A 16,895-nucleotide genomic window follows, 5' to 3' on the forward strand; every position below is an offset into this window, starting at 1 on the left:
CTGCATCTATTTCTTTACCTTTGTCTAAGCAGTCTGATATTTCCTGGCAGAGTCCAAGTAGTTGGGTTTCGCATGAGTACCCTTTGCGAAAGCCATGTTGGTATTTAAATAGCCAGTCCTTATCCTCCCAGTGGTCACGTAGATATTTTGCGACCTTCTCCATTAGTTTACAGGTTACAGACGTTAGGCTAATGGGGCGATAGTTCTCTACACTGCTATTGGTCCCACCCTTAAAAATACCATAAAATACCTATAAAATCATTAGGTTAAAAAATTACTCAAGATCAAATGATAGAAGAAGGGCAGGAGAGAAGAATACGTCTTTATTTAGAACGGAGGGGATCGAGATGGTGCGGGGGCTAACGTACTGGCCTCCCACCCTGAGGGCGCGGGTTCAAATCCCGGCGGTGTTGAATATTTTTCAGAGGTATCTCGATCCCTACTTGAGGTGCTTTGTGGAGGGCACTTTGAGGGAGTACGCCGTCCGTCGGATGGGACGTTAAACTGCGGACCCCTTGGCGCCTTTCGTAAAGAGTAGGCTAATGCCGACGCCGGGTTTCTCTCCACCCTTCATCCTTTCCTGTCCATCCCCTATGGCGCAAATGACCTTAGCTGTCGGTCGCCTCCCCTCAAAACTACTACTACTATCAAATGATCTTGAGTAAATTTTTACTTATTATTATATGCCTTTATTTTCTATTGCTTTACGGATATTAATTTTAATTAAAAAAACACTTCTATTCTATGGGTAAATGTGTCTCATCACCAAATGGTCCTCTTTTTATATGCCTAGAGAGTTTTAAAACTTTTTTGTCTTCTAAAATTTCTTCGTCTGTTGTGAAAAAGATATATTTTCTGAAATTTGTTTCCCTTTGTGTCGTAGTCATTAAGTTTTGTTAGAATTAATATTATCAGGAGTTTTGGACTCCAGATAAAAAAATTAAGGTAAATAAAATGACGTTGGAATTATGTCAATAATGTGTATTGGAGTTGTGATTGCAATTGCCACTTGTCATTTGCGTGGAGTGATTATTTTATATATCTTTTCAGTTTGTTCGTTATCTGGAGGCAATGGGTGAGGAGATGGTGGAAAAAGTTCGTGATGTGTATCACAGGGCATGCACAATCCACCACACAAAGAAGCCAACGTTGCACTTGTATTGGGCAGCTTTTGAAGAGAGTCAAGGTTTGTAGTGTTTTGTTTGGGCTGCATGCCTCGCCTTTGGATGGACACATTTTCATGTCGATGAAAGAATGAAGTGTTGAAAAATTTCAAAAGTTCCACTGAAGAATTTATTTTCCCTGTCCATGTTTCTGTTCCAGTGTACTTGCAGAGGAGGATTTTCCCCCAATTCATGCTAAGTTTTCTTTTAGACCATCATTTAATGTGTCACTGGTTTAATGTGGGTATTGAGATAAGATGGCTTTTTTGAGGTAACAAGGTAATTAAAAAAATGATTTCCTCTAAAATGGGCTCTATTGTCTTGAAGCTTAAAATTTTTTGCAATCAATTCCATTTTCCCGTGAATGGTTCAAGCTCGCTGCCAACAACTGTACTCAAGCTGACTAATGAGATGTCACATTGAAAGCCATTAATTTTTGAAGGCTCATCAGAGTGAAGCATTACGTAGTGTAACTCTAGCGGTTTCTTGTGTTTGGCTACAATACCTTCATAATGACTCAGTGATATCAACTAACTTGTGGTAAATCAGTTTCTGCACATAAATTGGGCTCTCTAATTATTCTTTGATATGACAAGTGATTTAAACCTTTCTCTTTTGATTTTTTTCCTCCAGAAAACTATGAAAAGGCTGCTGAAATATTAACCAACTTGGAGAAGATAATGCCCAACCTGTTGCAAGTGGCATATCGATTAATAAATCTTGAAAGAAGACGTGGAAATTTAGAGAGTGTATGCTCCCTTTATGAGCATTATATCTCAGCCAGCAAGAGTAAAACAGTTGCTACCAACATGGCCATCAAGTATGCAAGATTCTGCTGGAAGGTATGTTAAAGTTATATTTACAATAATTGATTTTTACAAGTTATGATTTGGAGTGTGTATTAAAATAAAAACCTTATATTTTTGTTTCGTAATCTGTGATTGAAAATTTGAATGGCATTATAAGCAGGTCATGAACCTAAATCAGAAATTTCATCTTGTTTATTGTTCTAACAATTGTTTTATTAAAAATTATGATATCTAGTTGTCAATTGTAATTACCAAATAAGTTAGTACCAAAAGTTAAACTTTTCAAAATTTACTGTGGAGAACTACCATTTAAACTATTATATCAATATTTTTATGTGACTTAATATTCCTGCTAATTCATCAATATTTTCGTATTCATACTTATTGGGAAATATTTTTTCGGAAAATTCGATCAAATTATACATTTTCTGCCAATTTATTCATTCTTAAATGAAATATTAATTGCAGGTTATGGGTGATGTGGAAAAAGCTGTGAAAATATTGAGAGAGGAGTTGGACAAGGAGAAGGTGAGACTTAAATAATGATTGATTATTATTAAAATTATTAGAATATAATTTTCTTCTTGGAATAGACAATTTTTGTCAGAATTCCAATTTTTTGTGTCTTCATAAATTTATAAGAGAAAGTATTTACCACATGGAGATGCTTGTCTAGAGATTTCAAAAAAAATTTATTTTTTAAAGTTTTTAAACTTTTAAACTAAACACCTTTGTGTTAAACCCGTGTGACTTGCCATGTGGACTGTGGTGCAACATGCAAGACTATGAATGCCTGTGACATTGTTTGAATGGCATTTAGTTTAACATCTTGTTCCTCTAAACGCCCCAAAATTTCAAAGTTTATGCATGGGTAGTTTAGCTGGCTAAAGCACTCAGCTAGGTGTCAAGGGATCAAAGTTCAAATCCTGGTCAAGGCGAATGATTTTTACGCTCTGAAAGTGTTGAATTGGAATGCGCATCAGGAGACGACTCCATTAAATGTTATTGTTGTGGCATCTCCTGCAGTTTTTTTATCGGTCAACAATCACATCATTCATAACTCAAAACATTCCATACCCCCAAAGAACATAGGCATATTTAATCACTTGATGAGCCTTTTAGCATCCGTATTACACAATTGTACATGCCCAGAAGTGGAAGATAACTAATTAAACCTGTCATGCACTCGGGTTGCTATTTTTTTAACCTCAAATGCATTGAGCTAAAATTTCTGCATTTTTATCCATGTTAGCACATGACTCTGCATTCAGTTACTTTTGTTGCATCCCCCCCCAGTTCTTTGAATTTGCGATAAAATTTGATGATGCCAGAGTTTTCCCTGAACAAGGAAGTTAACATTTAAAAAAATAGCAGCCCGAGTGCATGCTAGGTTTAATAAATTGTATTCCACTTCTAGGCATGTTCAACGGTGTAATACGGATGCTAAAAGGCTCATCAAGTGATTAAATATGCCTATGTTCTTTGGGGACATAGATATGTTTTGAGTGATAAATGATGTGATTGTTGACAAATAAAAAACTACAGGAGATGCCACAACAATTACATTTAATGGAGTCATCTCCTTATGCACTTTCCAATTCAACACTTAAAGGATAAAAATCTTTCGCCTTGACCAGAATTTGAACTTGGATCCCTCGACATCCAGCTGAGTGCTTCAGCCTGTTCAAACCATTTTAATAATATGATATAGGCAAGCAATAAAAACCCATTTACTTTTTACTTCTGATATTGTAACCTTTCAGTCCATTGGTAAACTTACTCAAAATAAAAAGTGTGGCAAAATAACTTCATATGGGATTGGCTGAAAAAAATTATCTTGGTTAATTTTTACTAAAGCCTATGTAAAACATTTTACAGTGGATACAAATCAGAGCTCCTTCTAACAGTATATCCTCTTCTCTCATTAGGATTGGTTTTTCTTAATTGTCAACTCATTGATATTAATTCTTGTTGTTCATGCAGTCCTTCCTAAATATATGTATGTAATGCATTTTAATATTGAAGCCATAAAATTAACGCTAGGCTGCTCCTTTGAAATTAACTTATTTAATTGCCAGATTAAACTTAAGCCAGGAATTGAACCTAAGTCTTAACATTTTTCTGGATGAAATCACAGAATGGTTTGACGTAGATATTTTCAGATCTATAGAAATTTTGTATGGTTATATTTTCTCCATCAGAAAAATAATATTAGTAGTAGTAGAGTTGAATGTAACCTTTATTTTATTTTAAATTCTAAAATAAGTAGCGTATTTCAATAGTTGAATTGTTCAGGGTATGTGATTATGATTTTTGGGTTTTAATCACTCTCAGGTATGTAAAAATAGCTAAAATTAAATTAGCACTGGTAATAAAAATATACTCCCTGAAAGTATTTTTGAATTTTTTCTGTAATACCAGTAACAAATCTAACATAATAAGGTAGTATGTTTAATTAAGATCCGCATTTTTTCTTATGATTAAATTTTTAAATATGAAAATTGTAACATTTCTTCCATGTGGAATTCTTGCAGAGGACGACTTGTATGAGCATTTAATATTTTCATAAGTACAATTTTTACTGAAAGCTCTTACCTTATGTTTTGAGACCCTTAATTTTGTATGCTTGAGAATGGAATTCACCAGGTAGATTATTTAAAAATGATCATAGTATGTCATTTGAAGGTTTGTGACTTCTAAGTTCTGTTTTCCTACAGGAAAACCCAAGATTATACCTTCAACTGATTGATATGGGATTGCAGAGGAATCCATTTGATGAGAAGGAAGTTCTGGCCATATTTGATGAGTTCCTCAGTAAAGAAGGCATTGAAACGGATCAAAAAGTTTTATTTGCGCAGCGGAAAGTTGAGTTCCTGGAAGATTTTGGAATGGATATAATGAGGTATGTCTGAAATGAAGTGACTAATGGTTAAACTTAGGATTTGTATTATGAAAATGCACTACCCTTGAAAATTTCTCCGTGTAATTTATTTTGATGGTGCAGGCATAGGTGGCTCTGCATCTTAGTTTTTTTTATAATTTCATATTAATATTTTAATAAAAAATTTGCTGCAACTCTCTTTGTAATACACATTTAAGGCCGAAGTGCTGAGTTAGGATTAATGTGAAATAGATGAATTCATTTCTCAAAACCACTGAAGATGAGAAATATATTGAAATCACTTCCCGTACTTTCAAAAAGCTTTTCAACCGTATGTTCTCATGGGACTATATGGAATGTGTTCGTGCAAATGATTACACATTGCAAAGCACAATTAAAGATGACATTTCAAACATGAGTGCGATAATGCCAGTGTGAATTGCTGCTTAAAAAGCTGAATGCAATGAACCCTGAATACAATGATAGATAAATACATTAATGCAATTGTGAAGACTAGCAATGAGTGCTGCTTTCCACAACTACACAAAATACATCCAAGAGGAAATCCAAGACCAAGAAAAAATCAAAGAGAGAGTACGGCCAAATAATAGATCTGTTTAAGAAGTACATGGATGGATTATTCTCGCTTAGATGATAGGCATATGATGAAGATGTTGAAGAGGGCTGCTTTTTGAGTGATTGCTCATATGGGTCTCAGTTCATACATAATAAGCAAAGTCTAAATAAATTGCTTGGGAAAACAAGAGAATGATATAACTATGACTGCAGGTCAATCATTGAGTGAGTTTGAAGTTGGACTGAAGCAACTTCCAGGCAGGAAAGAAAAAACTTGCGTTGTTTGCATGGAAATCATGGTAAGAAGAGGCCTAGAACCTAAACTGCAATAAATGTGTGCAAGGCCTTAGCCTGGTTCAACATAGCTGTTAGATGAGCAGTCCAATGGTAGAAGTTTGAAAGAAAATGGGAACTTAAAAAATGACCATGTGCAGCGGCCTAGTAAAAGTCATGCAGTTCACTAAATTTTTTTATGATTTTTTGATAGGGCTTCCAAGTGAATTTAGTTTTATGATTATTGTGGTTTTCTGGTGTATTTGAAATAATTTAAAGCTGCTTGTCTTGAAAATACTTTGTTGCTCATCATTATTCAAACTATTATTGTTGTAATAATGCATAATGAGCAAGTTCTAGGCATGGGTGGGCAAGTGAGGGGGTGGTTGGTGGAAACCGAATGAGGAAGGAAATGGGGATTAGTGACGGGATGCTTAGGGCTGAGAAGTGGGGAGACTTAAGGGAGGTCAGGAAGAGGGAGAAGAAGGTGGGCATGTGAGACAGAATGAAGGAAAGTGGAATGAATGTACGAGGGCTGTCCAGAAAGTAAACTTCGTTTTTGTGCAGCATGAGAATCAGTGGAGGGAGCCAAATGGTCAATGTATTGACACACACAGTAGGTCCGTATCCCTCGAACTGCAGTGGTTGTATGGTCGCACCAATTGTCAAGTTCGTTTAGTGATAAGTTTTTACTGATAAAAAAATTTGCTGCTGACATTCATCATCGGGAAATTTGTGCCTTGTACTGACTAAATGTTGTGAATGACAAGGAGTTGTGCATTAGTGTAGCCGTACGTTCAAGAGTGAACACAAATGTCCACGATGATAGACCATGACAGAAGCTGCCCATCCGTGGTGAACAATGAACTGCACCTGAAAATTGACGAAAAAGTTCATCAAAACTGACGTTTTCCAATATCTGAAATCTTTAAAAAGTTTTCCACAGATTTCTACGACTCTTCCATGGAAAAAAATGGCTGAAAAGTTAGGCTACAACATGTTTTGTGCTTGTCTTGACAAAGAACTTCATTATCGGTTGGCTGCGATCTCTGGCGGCAGAATTTTATGCTGAAGGAATTTGAAAACTAGTTCAAGGATAAAACAAATGTTTAAATCTGTTTGGCAGATACATATAAAAAATAGTGGAGAGATGTAATTATGAGATGAGAATAATAGATTTTTGTATTTTTTCCAGTGTATTTTTATTGCTTGACAGAATTTATTTTCTGGACAACCCTCGGTTGTGGAATTGAAAGGCAGTTTGTGCCGAATGTCCAGTTTTTTGGTTAGCAGTGGCAAAGAAATTTGTTTTTCAGTCAACCAAAACCCGCCTTAAGTTAAAAGAGTAGAATACCAATAATAAATGTGGAATAATATTTCAAGGATTAAAATATTCCAGAGCATTTAAGAGTGTCATTAACCAAGGAAGAATGTTAATCCTGGGAAATATTAGAGTGAGGTTACACTGTATGTATCTTGGTGGATAGAGGAAAATCAATTGTTAAACATTGGGACTGCCCACCTAATTGACTCACCAGTAAAGCTGGATAAATGAGTGTAAACAGTGATATTAATATCATAAATACCTATTTCTTTTTTATTTTCAAATGGCCATTTTAACATTTCACCGTCAGGAATTTTAAAAATGAAGTTTTTTAAAAAATTCGTAATTCATGGAACGTGTTTCATTGACTATCAAAATAGCCCTTTACCATTCAACTTTCTGGTTAATGTTTTTCCTTGAATATGTGGGAAAGAATATCACACAATAGAGTACTTGTTTATTATTACAAGTTGAGATTGTAAACTGATACTAATTCCTCTTATGTACATTTACAGTGTACAAAAGGCATACGATGAGTTCCAAAGGTACACAAAAATGGCCAAGGACAGAAAAAAGAAGTCATCAGATCCAGATAAAGGGTATGTGCACATCAGTTGCTTAGTTATGGCTGTACGTTTAAATTAGTATCGCATATTGTGCTGCCCACCTGAACATAGAAAAGGAAGAAAATGTTGTCTTAATGGTTTTTTGAATTTGATTTCTTCATAGAGGGTAGTTTTATTTTTGTGTTTGAAATGAGAATAATGTAGTGGAACCAATAGAAATTTATTTGTTAAGGCTGACTGGTCCTATATTTAAAAGTTAAGAACAGATGCTGAAGTACTGAATTGCCATTCCTGTGAATATTTTGATTAAGATTTTATTTTAATTCTTTCAAAGGAACTTGATGGGGTGAGTGATGATTTGTTTGGATAGGCTTAGATGTGGACAGACATTTACTTGTATCTCAGAGGAAAGTGTCGTGTTAATGAATAAGAAAATGAACAAGCATGTAAAAAATATGAAATATATAAAATGTACATTTAATCATATTTATTTGAGTTATATTTTGAAACAAAGGGTTAGTGTTTTTCTTAGAAAAGATTGGTGGACAAAATTGTTGTTAGGTAAGGAAGGTAAAAATCCCTAGAATGTTTGCAATGGTTCTTGCTTTTAAGTATTCCATTCATGTGTTTTCATATTCAAATGATACAGGGTAACGGGCAAGTACCTAATTAGGTACATATTCTACTTTTGACATAAGTGTGTTGTACTTCAAAAGGAAGATAATAACAGGGTTCTTTAATTTTTTTCCAAATGTGACTTGAAAGTTGTAGGGGGCTTGATATCCGGGTGAGGGCCAGATTTGAACAATTTTGGTAATGAAAAATGTTGGTGCAAGGAGCTGTGAAGGAGTTAATAGAGATAAGCAGGGTTTAGGGTATTTTGGAGAACTGCTATGCACCAATTTTCATGTTAATAATTTGTGATAAGTATTTACATTGAAATGAATTCTCAACTCACTCCAAGCTGTAATTTATTCTCCAACCTGTGACGACATGCCATGTTTGTGGTTTCAAACTAGTGTTGTCATCAATAGCAACTGACGAAATTGTCATACACAACAGTATGCTGTGGACTAATTTTTATATAATACAATATTGCAATGCTATGAAAATACTGCAGTGTCATAAATGATTACTATTTCTTTATAACTGGGAAAAAAATTGGGAATATAAATTCTCAGAAAATGTCATTCCTAGAAGTGATACTTGCAAATACTTCGGTGTATATTTAACTAAGGACTTAGGGTGGGGGCTAAATGTGGAGTAAATCTATAAGAAAGCTTTCAAAACTCTTCATTGGGTGATGAGAAACCTCAAAGGGAGCGTTAGAGCAACCAAGGAGAAGGCTTATCAGACCCTAGTAAGACCAATTTTAGAGTACGCTTCTCTTGTATGGGACCCTCATGAAGAAGGTCATATTAAAAAACTGGAAAAGGTGCAAAGGAAGGCTGCCCGATATGTACTGGGGAAGCATAGGAGGATGGAGAGTGTGTCTGACATGCTAGAAACGCTGGGCTGGGAACCTCTACAAACTAGAAGGAAAGTAAGCAGACTTTGTGGAATGTTCCGCATTCTGAAGGGGGAGAAAGCTTGGGCAGATCTTAGGAAAGAGGCGGGGAACCCAAATTTTATAGGCAGAAATGATCACAAATTTAAGGTAAAATGCCGGGCGCAGAGAACAAATAAAAAAAAATTTTCTTTCCTAAATAGAACAATTATTGAGTGGAACACCTTACCTGCGAAAATATTCGAGCCCTTTCCTGACAGAGTGTATACTTTTAAGAATAAATGTAAGGCATATATGTAATAATTTGATTGATGTGTGGTGTATTGTATTATATGTAATTGCTTAATTTTTTTTTATTTATCTTTTTTTTCTTGCTGATTAATGGTTGTAAATGGAATGGGGATTCACTTGTTTTGTTAAAGAGATTTGTGTTTTGAAGTCTGGTTTTATGTATTATCTTTTTCGATTATTTGGGACTTGTTTGCCACCTGACAATGTCTAACAGCACATGTGTATTTTTAATAATAATAATAACTGTGGGTAAAGTAATAATTAACAATGGTGATAATATTCTGAAAAGTCATTGGAATCAGCAAATAAGTAAATATTTAATCACCATCAGTAGTAACTAGAACTCAGTGTACGAGCAATTTAGTTGGACCGTTAGATCTCTTGATTCTCCATTGTTTTTATCCATCAATTTTTTAAAATTCAAGTTAGGTTTAATAGATACCTCAACGTAGTATTGGACATACCAGAATTATCCCAAGTTGTGTCTTTTATCATTGATGTTGTTTCCTGAAAAGTGTACCTAATATCTGACGTCGAGATATTGTTTTCCCGCCGTTCTTCAATGCCTCACAAGTTCACTAGTTCATTATCTTTTTTCAGGCTAGAACAGTTATCAAATAATTTTAAAATCATTGTTCATTAAATCCTTGTTAAAAAGTGTGTTTCAGTGTTTACTGCCATGCATTTTGAGAGGACTGACTTATTCTTCACAAAAAATATTACTTCCAGGGATGGTCACTCCAAAAAGAAAGGGTCATCGTCGGATGCCTCGCAAGGTCAACAACAGGGTGGTCAGTCGGCGCAGAGCCCAGGACAATCGTCATCTTACCAGCAACAGGCAGGTCAAACTGCCGGAGCGTACAAACCTGCCGATTACACTGCTAGTGGTACAAGTGCAGTTTCAACAACAGCTGCCTCAGGGCAGTACACTCAGCCTCCGTACCCTGGTGGCCAGTACCCCCCACCCCAACAGGGACCACCCCCTCCCTATGGTGGCCAAGCGCCTTACCCTGCAGGACAGTACAATCAGACAACTGACCCCAACTACGCCGGCTACCAGAATTGGGGTTACTCTCAGACGGGGTATGGATACAACCAAGGCTGGGGAGGCTATAACTACTACTGAAAACATTCCTGCACCCTCAAGAGGCCTTTTTGAATTGTGAAATAAGTTGAGTGGGGAGTGATGAACTCAGTTTACTTGTTGTACTGCATTCCTTATATTGGATGCCAGATAATGATGCTCACGAAAGAAAAGGGTTGCACTTTTCTCAGTAGAGTTGGAAAGAAGTGCTATGTGGTATTTTAAGTTAGTTGTTTTTACATGGTAATGAGTTAGCATCACAGTATAATTGGTGTGAGCCACATTGACTGGTAGGTAGCGCAGTGTTTTTATTAAGAGTGAAATGTTTACCATTATTGGTGTTAACAATTTCTATTACCAGCAGTGTGTACAAGTGTTTTAAGTTCACTTTATTATTCCCTTTGTAAATATTTTTCAATACTTTTGAATATACAAAATGTCATGCAACACATGAAAAATAAAATTCAGTCCATTTCTTTCATCTCTCTTCTCAAGTTCATTTTAATTCAAACTCAAAAAAAGTTGAACGATGGTACCATAAGAGTTATTTAAGGTGTGTCATTCTATTTTAAAAATCTGAAAATCATGACATTGAATACATATTTCCAATACAAAGTTGACTGAACATCATCTTATATCTGGTTTTGTCTCAGATTCCTCCCATGAGATCATTATAGACTCTTGGCTAGTGCAACTTTTAGGGAAGTTAATAATTTCCCAATATGTTCATTGTGGCTGTACTTTACCAGTGGTGATTAAAGAAAGCATTCATTCGACATTTACAGGGTTTGTTATTTCACTTTTGAAAAAAGTCAGTTGCTTACCACGGAATAAAAATTGTGCAATTATTGCTGTCAAAACGCAATGACTGACTCAATTTAGGGCTTATACAGTTAGAAAAATTGGTGATGCAACACGCTGTACAATATATTTATTTGGTATGTGTCTGCTGCTTATTATGGTGGCAAACATCATGACTAAATTGTCCTGTTTCTATGTGGCATCAAGATTGCTTAATCCTTTGTTGAAGAAATTATTATTATGCCTGTCCTTCAATAGATGGATTAAGTCACTGAATGTCTTAATTCATTTCATCCAAGCCCTAAAAAGCTTGAGTTTCACCAAGTTTTGCATAAAATCCATGTTTCCATGGATTCCATGTTTCACCTTAATATCAATTGTCTGTATGTTCACACCTGGCGTCTTCATATCTAATAAATTTGTAGAAAGCTATCATTTATTTTATTAAATAATTGGAGTTTTTTCCTAATCTTGAAGAAAAGCCTAAATAGATGTATTATTCGCTTCAATCGCATGCTGTCTTAATGTTGATTGATTCAGTATTTCAATCCATCTGGGGAAACCTGGTAATTTCTGATACTGATGGACCCTGAATTACACAAGCCTCAGGTTGCTAAAATCCACTCTTTACGTAAGTAGCCTCTGCCTAGGAAAATAAATTGCTTTAGTAATTGGCAAACAAGAGAGTGACATAAATCTAATGTGCCTAAGTCTATTGTTAAGCTTGAGTTTAAATGTGATTTGTTGTCCATAGATGTAACAAACTTAAATGTCTTTTCATCAACATCCATTGATTTCTTATTCAAATTTCTCCTCAAAAAGTACCCTGTCTGGTATCATAAGTAGCAAATTGAGGAAAAATGTGCCAAAATCTTGTAGCATGAGAGTTAAATATGCTCAGATGATTATATTATACTAGGTCTATTCCAAAACCAGTAGAACTGATTTGATTAAGAAAAAGTTATTGCCAGAATTGATTCTTTCACTCGTAAGTCTTCAAAGTAGGACCCTTATGCACCCACACCGCTGCTAGTGGGTTTTCCATGCCCTGTGCCCTTCTGGAAGCCGGCGTTCCGGTTGCTGCTTGGTTCCCTGTTACCTGTTGTAATGCTTCCACCGAGACAGCACTAATTTGAGGTGGGGGGAAGAGGGAGAAGGAAGTCTGTTGGGGCAACTTCAGGGCTGTGGGATGGTTGTGGCATGGTCGAGAAGCTGTTGGTATATCCACATGAGTTTCCTTTAGTTCGTCCGAGAGCACTTGCGACACCAACTTGGCACACACCTTTCTCATGCCCATGTTTTTGGTCACAAGTCAATGCACATCACTTATAGGAATGCAAGTTCATCAGAAACCAGACAAACACTTCATCTACGATCCCTGCCCAACTGAGTGTTCACTCATGCAAGATTTACGTCACTTTTAGAGGTTGAACGGCATCCTGGGCATTTGGTGTTATCAACATCCTAACCCTCCCAAAACAACTTGTGCCGCTCAAAAACACCCAATCTGCCCATGGCCTTATCACCGTATGCCGATCTCGCATGTTATGAGTCTCTTTCCTGTTTTTGTCCAGTGTCGTGCCAAATTTAATGGAGTAGTGCTGTTCCAATTACTGGATCATGACTGAGTTTAATGAGGTCAGGTTACAAAGGTTTCGCAAATGAACGATGCACACTCCGCAAAGGCTGGGAGCCAACTGCCTTTCCTGAGATTCCCCTCCTTCAAACTCACGCAGAGAAGCCACCGCCTGTCCGTCCATACATCTAGAAAAAATAAGTCTTACAGATTTTGGGACAGACCTTGTAGGTAACATAGTCTACAATATTGCCTCTCATGTTGTTAGGGGATGTCACTTGAATGTTGTGGTGCATCACCTGTTCTCTTCAGTTCCTTTCTGGGTGTAGTGCTTGCGTGTTGTCGTATTCAGCATAAGCTTGTATCAGTGATAAACCTTTCTATTATGACGGATATGCTTCACAGTGAAAGCAAAACAGGTATATACTACTATAAGGTGGCATACCATCAATTAGGCAGAGATGATGTTATTTATAGTGAAGAGGTATGAAAGTGACCAAACAAAATTGTACATTTTATGCATTCTTGGTATGTCAGTGTCAACCAATATCAAAGGGAATGGCTAATGGAGACTGAAATGTTCTGCATGTATGAATTCTATAACTCGAAACTTTAATTGGAAAATTGTTGAATTGGGGAGGAGATATGCGTTGAGCGTGTTGCAATCTGTGGGAGTTGAGCATGCAGCTGAAGGAATTTGGTCTGCAGATTAGGAAGGGAGTGTGGGAGCTGGGTGGTGAGGAAATTTCGGGTGAGGAGATGCTATCATCTTTAAATGAGGGAGGTAGGGTGGAGGAAAACCGGAATGGGTTTTTCTTGCTCTTGGGTCTCCTCTCAATCTCCAACTGCTCAAATGTGTCCACCCTCTGTGCAGAATTTCCAGGATGATGTCACTGGTGTGTCCCTCTGGTGAAGGTAGACTGGTTTTTGTCAAAGTGTGACATTCCAATTCCACTTTGTATAGCTTCGATTGTCTTCTTTACTCATATTTTAAATTATCTCCCTTTTTGCCCTGTATACTGGTATGTGGCTGTGCCTGCATAGCATTTGAGTTATTGAATTCCACTTCTTTCCAATCTAAATGATTCAATCCATGATTCATTGAAAAATACAAGAGATGATACTTGCAGTATCAGAAAAGGTTTGCTTTTAGTAAGCGTAATCTCTCAATAGACTGCTGTTAAAGTTTCAACTATATGCATCACATGGTTTCATCTTTAAAGTGAATTGAAGGAACAAACTTTTTTTCTTTGGAAAATGGAAAAAGATATTTCGTGCAGTGATTTAACTGTTAGGGAGATAGCTGAGGAAGTAAACATTAGTATTGGATCCTGTCAGGCAATTTTGACAGCCATTTTGGGCATGACACATCACATCGAAATTCATCCCGTGGGTGCTGACTGATGAACAGAGACAGAAACATGTGGACATTTGTCAGAAACTCCTGGTTCGAGCCAATGCTGACCCAGAGTTTCTCAAAACCATCGTAACCGGTGACAAAACCTGGGTTTACGGTTTGAGAAAAAGGCCCAGTCTTCTCAGTTGAAAGGTCCGCATTCTCCACGACCAAGAAAGCTCACATGTCCCGGTCCAATGTGAAGGCCATGCTGGTGTGTTTCTTTGATTGGCAAGAACTGATTCATTACGAATATGTCCCTCAAGGTCAAACCATCAACAAAGATTTCTGCTTAAAGGTTATGAAGAGGCTGAGGGTCGCAGTGAGCCGAAAGAGGCCGGACATGTGGAGAAATGATGCTTGGCGTTTCCACCACGATAATGCACCAGCTCACACGGTGCTGATCATGACAGAGTTTTTTGCCAGAACTGGAACTTCCATGATCCCGCAGCCACCCTACTCTCCAGATTTGGCTTCATCAGAATTTTCTTTGTGCCCAAAGTTAAAACTAACCTTGGAAGAGCACCGATTTGACTTAATTGTGGACATGAAAACTAATTGTATGGTGGACCTGAAGAGGATCCCTAAGACGACTTGCCAGGCAGGGTTCGAGAGCTGGAAGAAACGTTGGCAAAGGTGTATTGTCAGCCAAAGCATGTACTTTAAGGGCGAAAAGTTTGATTAAGTTGTATGTGTTGAAATAAACAAGTTATAAAATCAGTCCTGTCTTTTTCTGATCACACCTTGTAAATGAATTTAAACCGGGCCATATATCCAAAAATGATGAATGTCATTTGGGACATCCAGTGGAAGTGACTTTTGAAGCGATTGATACAATCCATGATATGGTTTCTGAATTTACTAAGAATTAGCACTGTGTGAAGTTAAGTGGTGTCATAACCAGTGCTGATTCAGGGAAAGGAAAGTTTCCCAAAGGTGCTTATGGAAACAATTAAGAAGGTTGAGTATGCACCAGAACAGATGTTCGATGCTGACAATATGGGGCTTATCTGGAAAAGAATGTCTGCCTACAGCATATGTATTTAACAAAAGAAAAGTTCATGCCAGGCTGACACTTGCTGGGAAGTAATGTAACAGGATTTGTTATTAAGAACATCTTCTCACCTGGGGACATTGGTACTCCTTTAGAAATCTTACTCTAAGGCATTGTTGCATTTGAATATTGTAATCGCAACCACTTAATAGTCTAAGTGAACAAGTTCTGACTTAAGAAAAATATACCATTTAAAATTGTGTTGAAGCTGGATATTACTCTTGGCCATCCAATGATTTTGATGACTAATTCTACCTCCTAAAACAACATTCTATTCAATAGTCTAGGGAGTCAGTCTTAGATTAGCATCCTTTAAAGTGTATTATTGTTCTTATTTTATTCTTTAGAAAATATGAGCATGTTGTGTAGGAGCTGTTCTAACATGAATGGTGGAGAAGAAATCCAAATTGGATTCAGAAAAAAAACAAGGAACGAGGCAGGCAATACTCAGATGATATCTTAGGATTGGAATATTGATGATGCACTCAAAAGGGAAAAACTGAATTATTCTATCAAGAATTACCGAAATGTGTAATGAAAGTATGCTGTAGATATCACATAATATTGATGTGACCTAAATGACAAGTAAACCCATCTAAACTTTAATAGGTAAACACGGAGGAGATCATCTGAACCAGAATGGAATAAAACTAAAAGATTTTATAGCTTTTGAGGAATGAATGTAGCAAACATTCTCAAAGAAGAACTCAATAAATACACCTGGTCTGCATGAGGTTACCAATCTCTTATTCATTAGGTACATAATTGTAAATCAAAAACTAACTACTAGGGTAATACAAATATCTTTTGAGGAATAAATATTTATTTATTCAGATCACTAGCTTTTTACAAGTACAGCTATGGACAAAATGGAAAAAGTAAAACTTAAAAAAGAAACAAATGAGAAAATTATATCTGACTCAGGAGGACTTGACAACCTTTAGAGTTTGTGAGTGAAATATTCCATCTCTTTGTAAGGATTTCTCTATTTAATGCCAGTTCTTTCACATTCATTTACTTAAGTCTTCGTTTTTGCCATTCCATCAATTCCATTCTGCATTAATCTTCCTCGTCTCTACCATGCTTCTGTTCCTCCCCCAATCAAATTTACACACCCATCTCAAATGTCTTGTTTGGTGCCTGACTAGCCTGTTTATCCTATTTTCTATTGTTCATGTCAACTGGTACTTTTCATCCACATTACCAGTAACCTCTTCTTTACTTGCTCATTCAGGGTATCTTAAATACAGGCACCAGGACATTCATACATTCCTATTTCCTCTGTCTTTTTCTAGGATGACCGAGCTTTCTACCCTGTACAAATCCACTGTTCCTGTACAGGTTTATATGAGTTTTCATGCCTGTACTGATTCCTTTGTGTGTCAACAGTCTGCTTTTGATATGAAGTGCTTCTTTGGCCTGTGCTACTTTCTCCTGTTTTAGATCAGGCCCAGGAGCTTTCCAATGATTTTACTCTTGAGGGATAGATCAAATTCTATTATGTTTGTGTATTGTCTAATTTTGTCAACTGAAACTCTTTGCTCTTTTTCCTGGATATCATTTTGTAAATGTCCTGCACACAATTATTTCCATC

At 36.5% G+C, this 16,895-nt stretch overlaps 1 protein-coding gene across 1 annotated transcript in view; it reads left to right on the plus strand.

Annotated features, from left to right (window-relative positions):
* The window catches only part of Prp39 (pre-mRNA processing factor 39), a 36,819-nt gene extending 25,864 nt beyond the window's left edge, over positions 1-10,955 (plus strand). Inside the window, exons 10-15 of the mRNA XM_071598083.1 lie at positions 1,051-1,186; positions 1,797-2,005; positions 2,441-2,500; positions 4,690-4,874; positions 7,542-7,625; positions 10,120-10,955. Of these exons, the coding sequence (XP_071454184.1) occupies positions 1,051-1,186; positions 1,797-2,005; positions 2,441-2,500; positions 4,690-4,874; positions 7,542-7,625; positions 10,120-10,516 (1,071 nt within the window). The 3' untranslated portion in view covers positions 10,517-10,955. The remainder of the gene's footprint in view (positions 1-1,050; positions 1,187-1,796; positions 2,006-2,440; positions 2,501-4,689; positions 4,875-7,541; positions 7,626-10,119) is intronic.
* Positions 10,956-16,895: the final 5,940 nt, after the last annotated feature.

Source organism: Hetaerina americana, unplaced genomic scaffold (assembly GCF_022747635.1).
Source record: "Hetaerina americana unplaced genomic scaffold, ioHetAmer1.1.p SCAF_9, whole genome shotgun sequence".
Taxonomy (NCBI): Eukaryota; Metazoa; Arthropoda; class Insecta; order Odonata; family Calopterygidae; genus Hetaerina; species Hetaerina americana.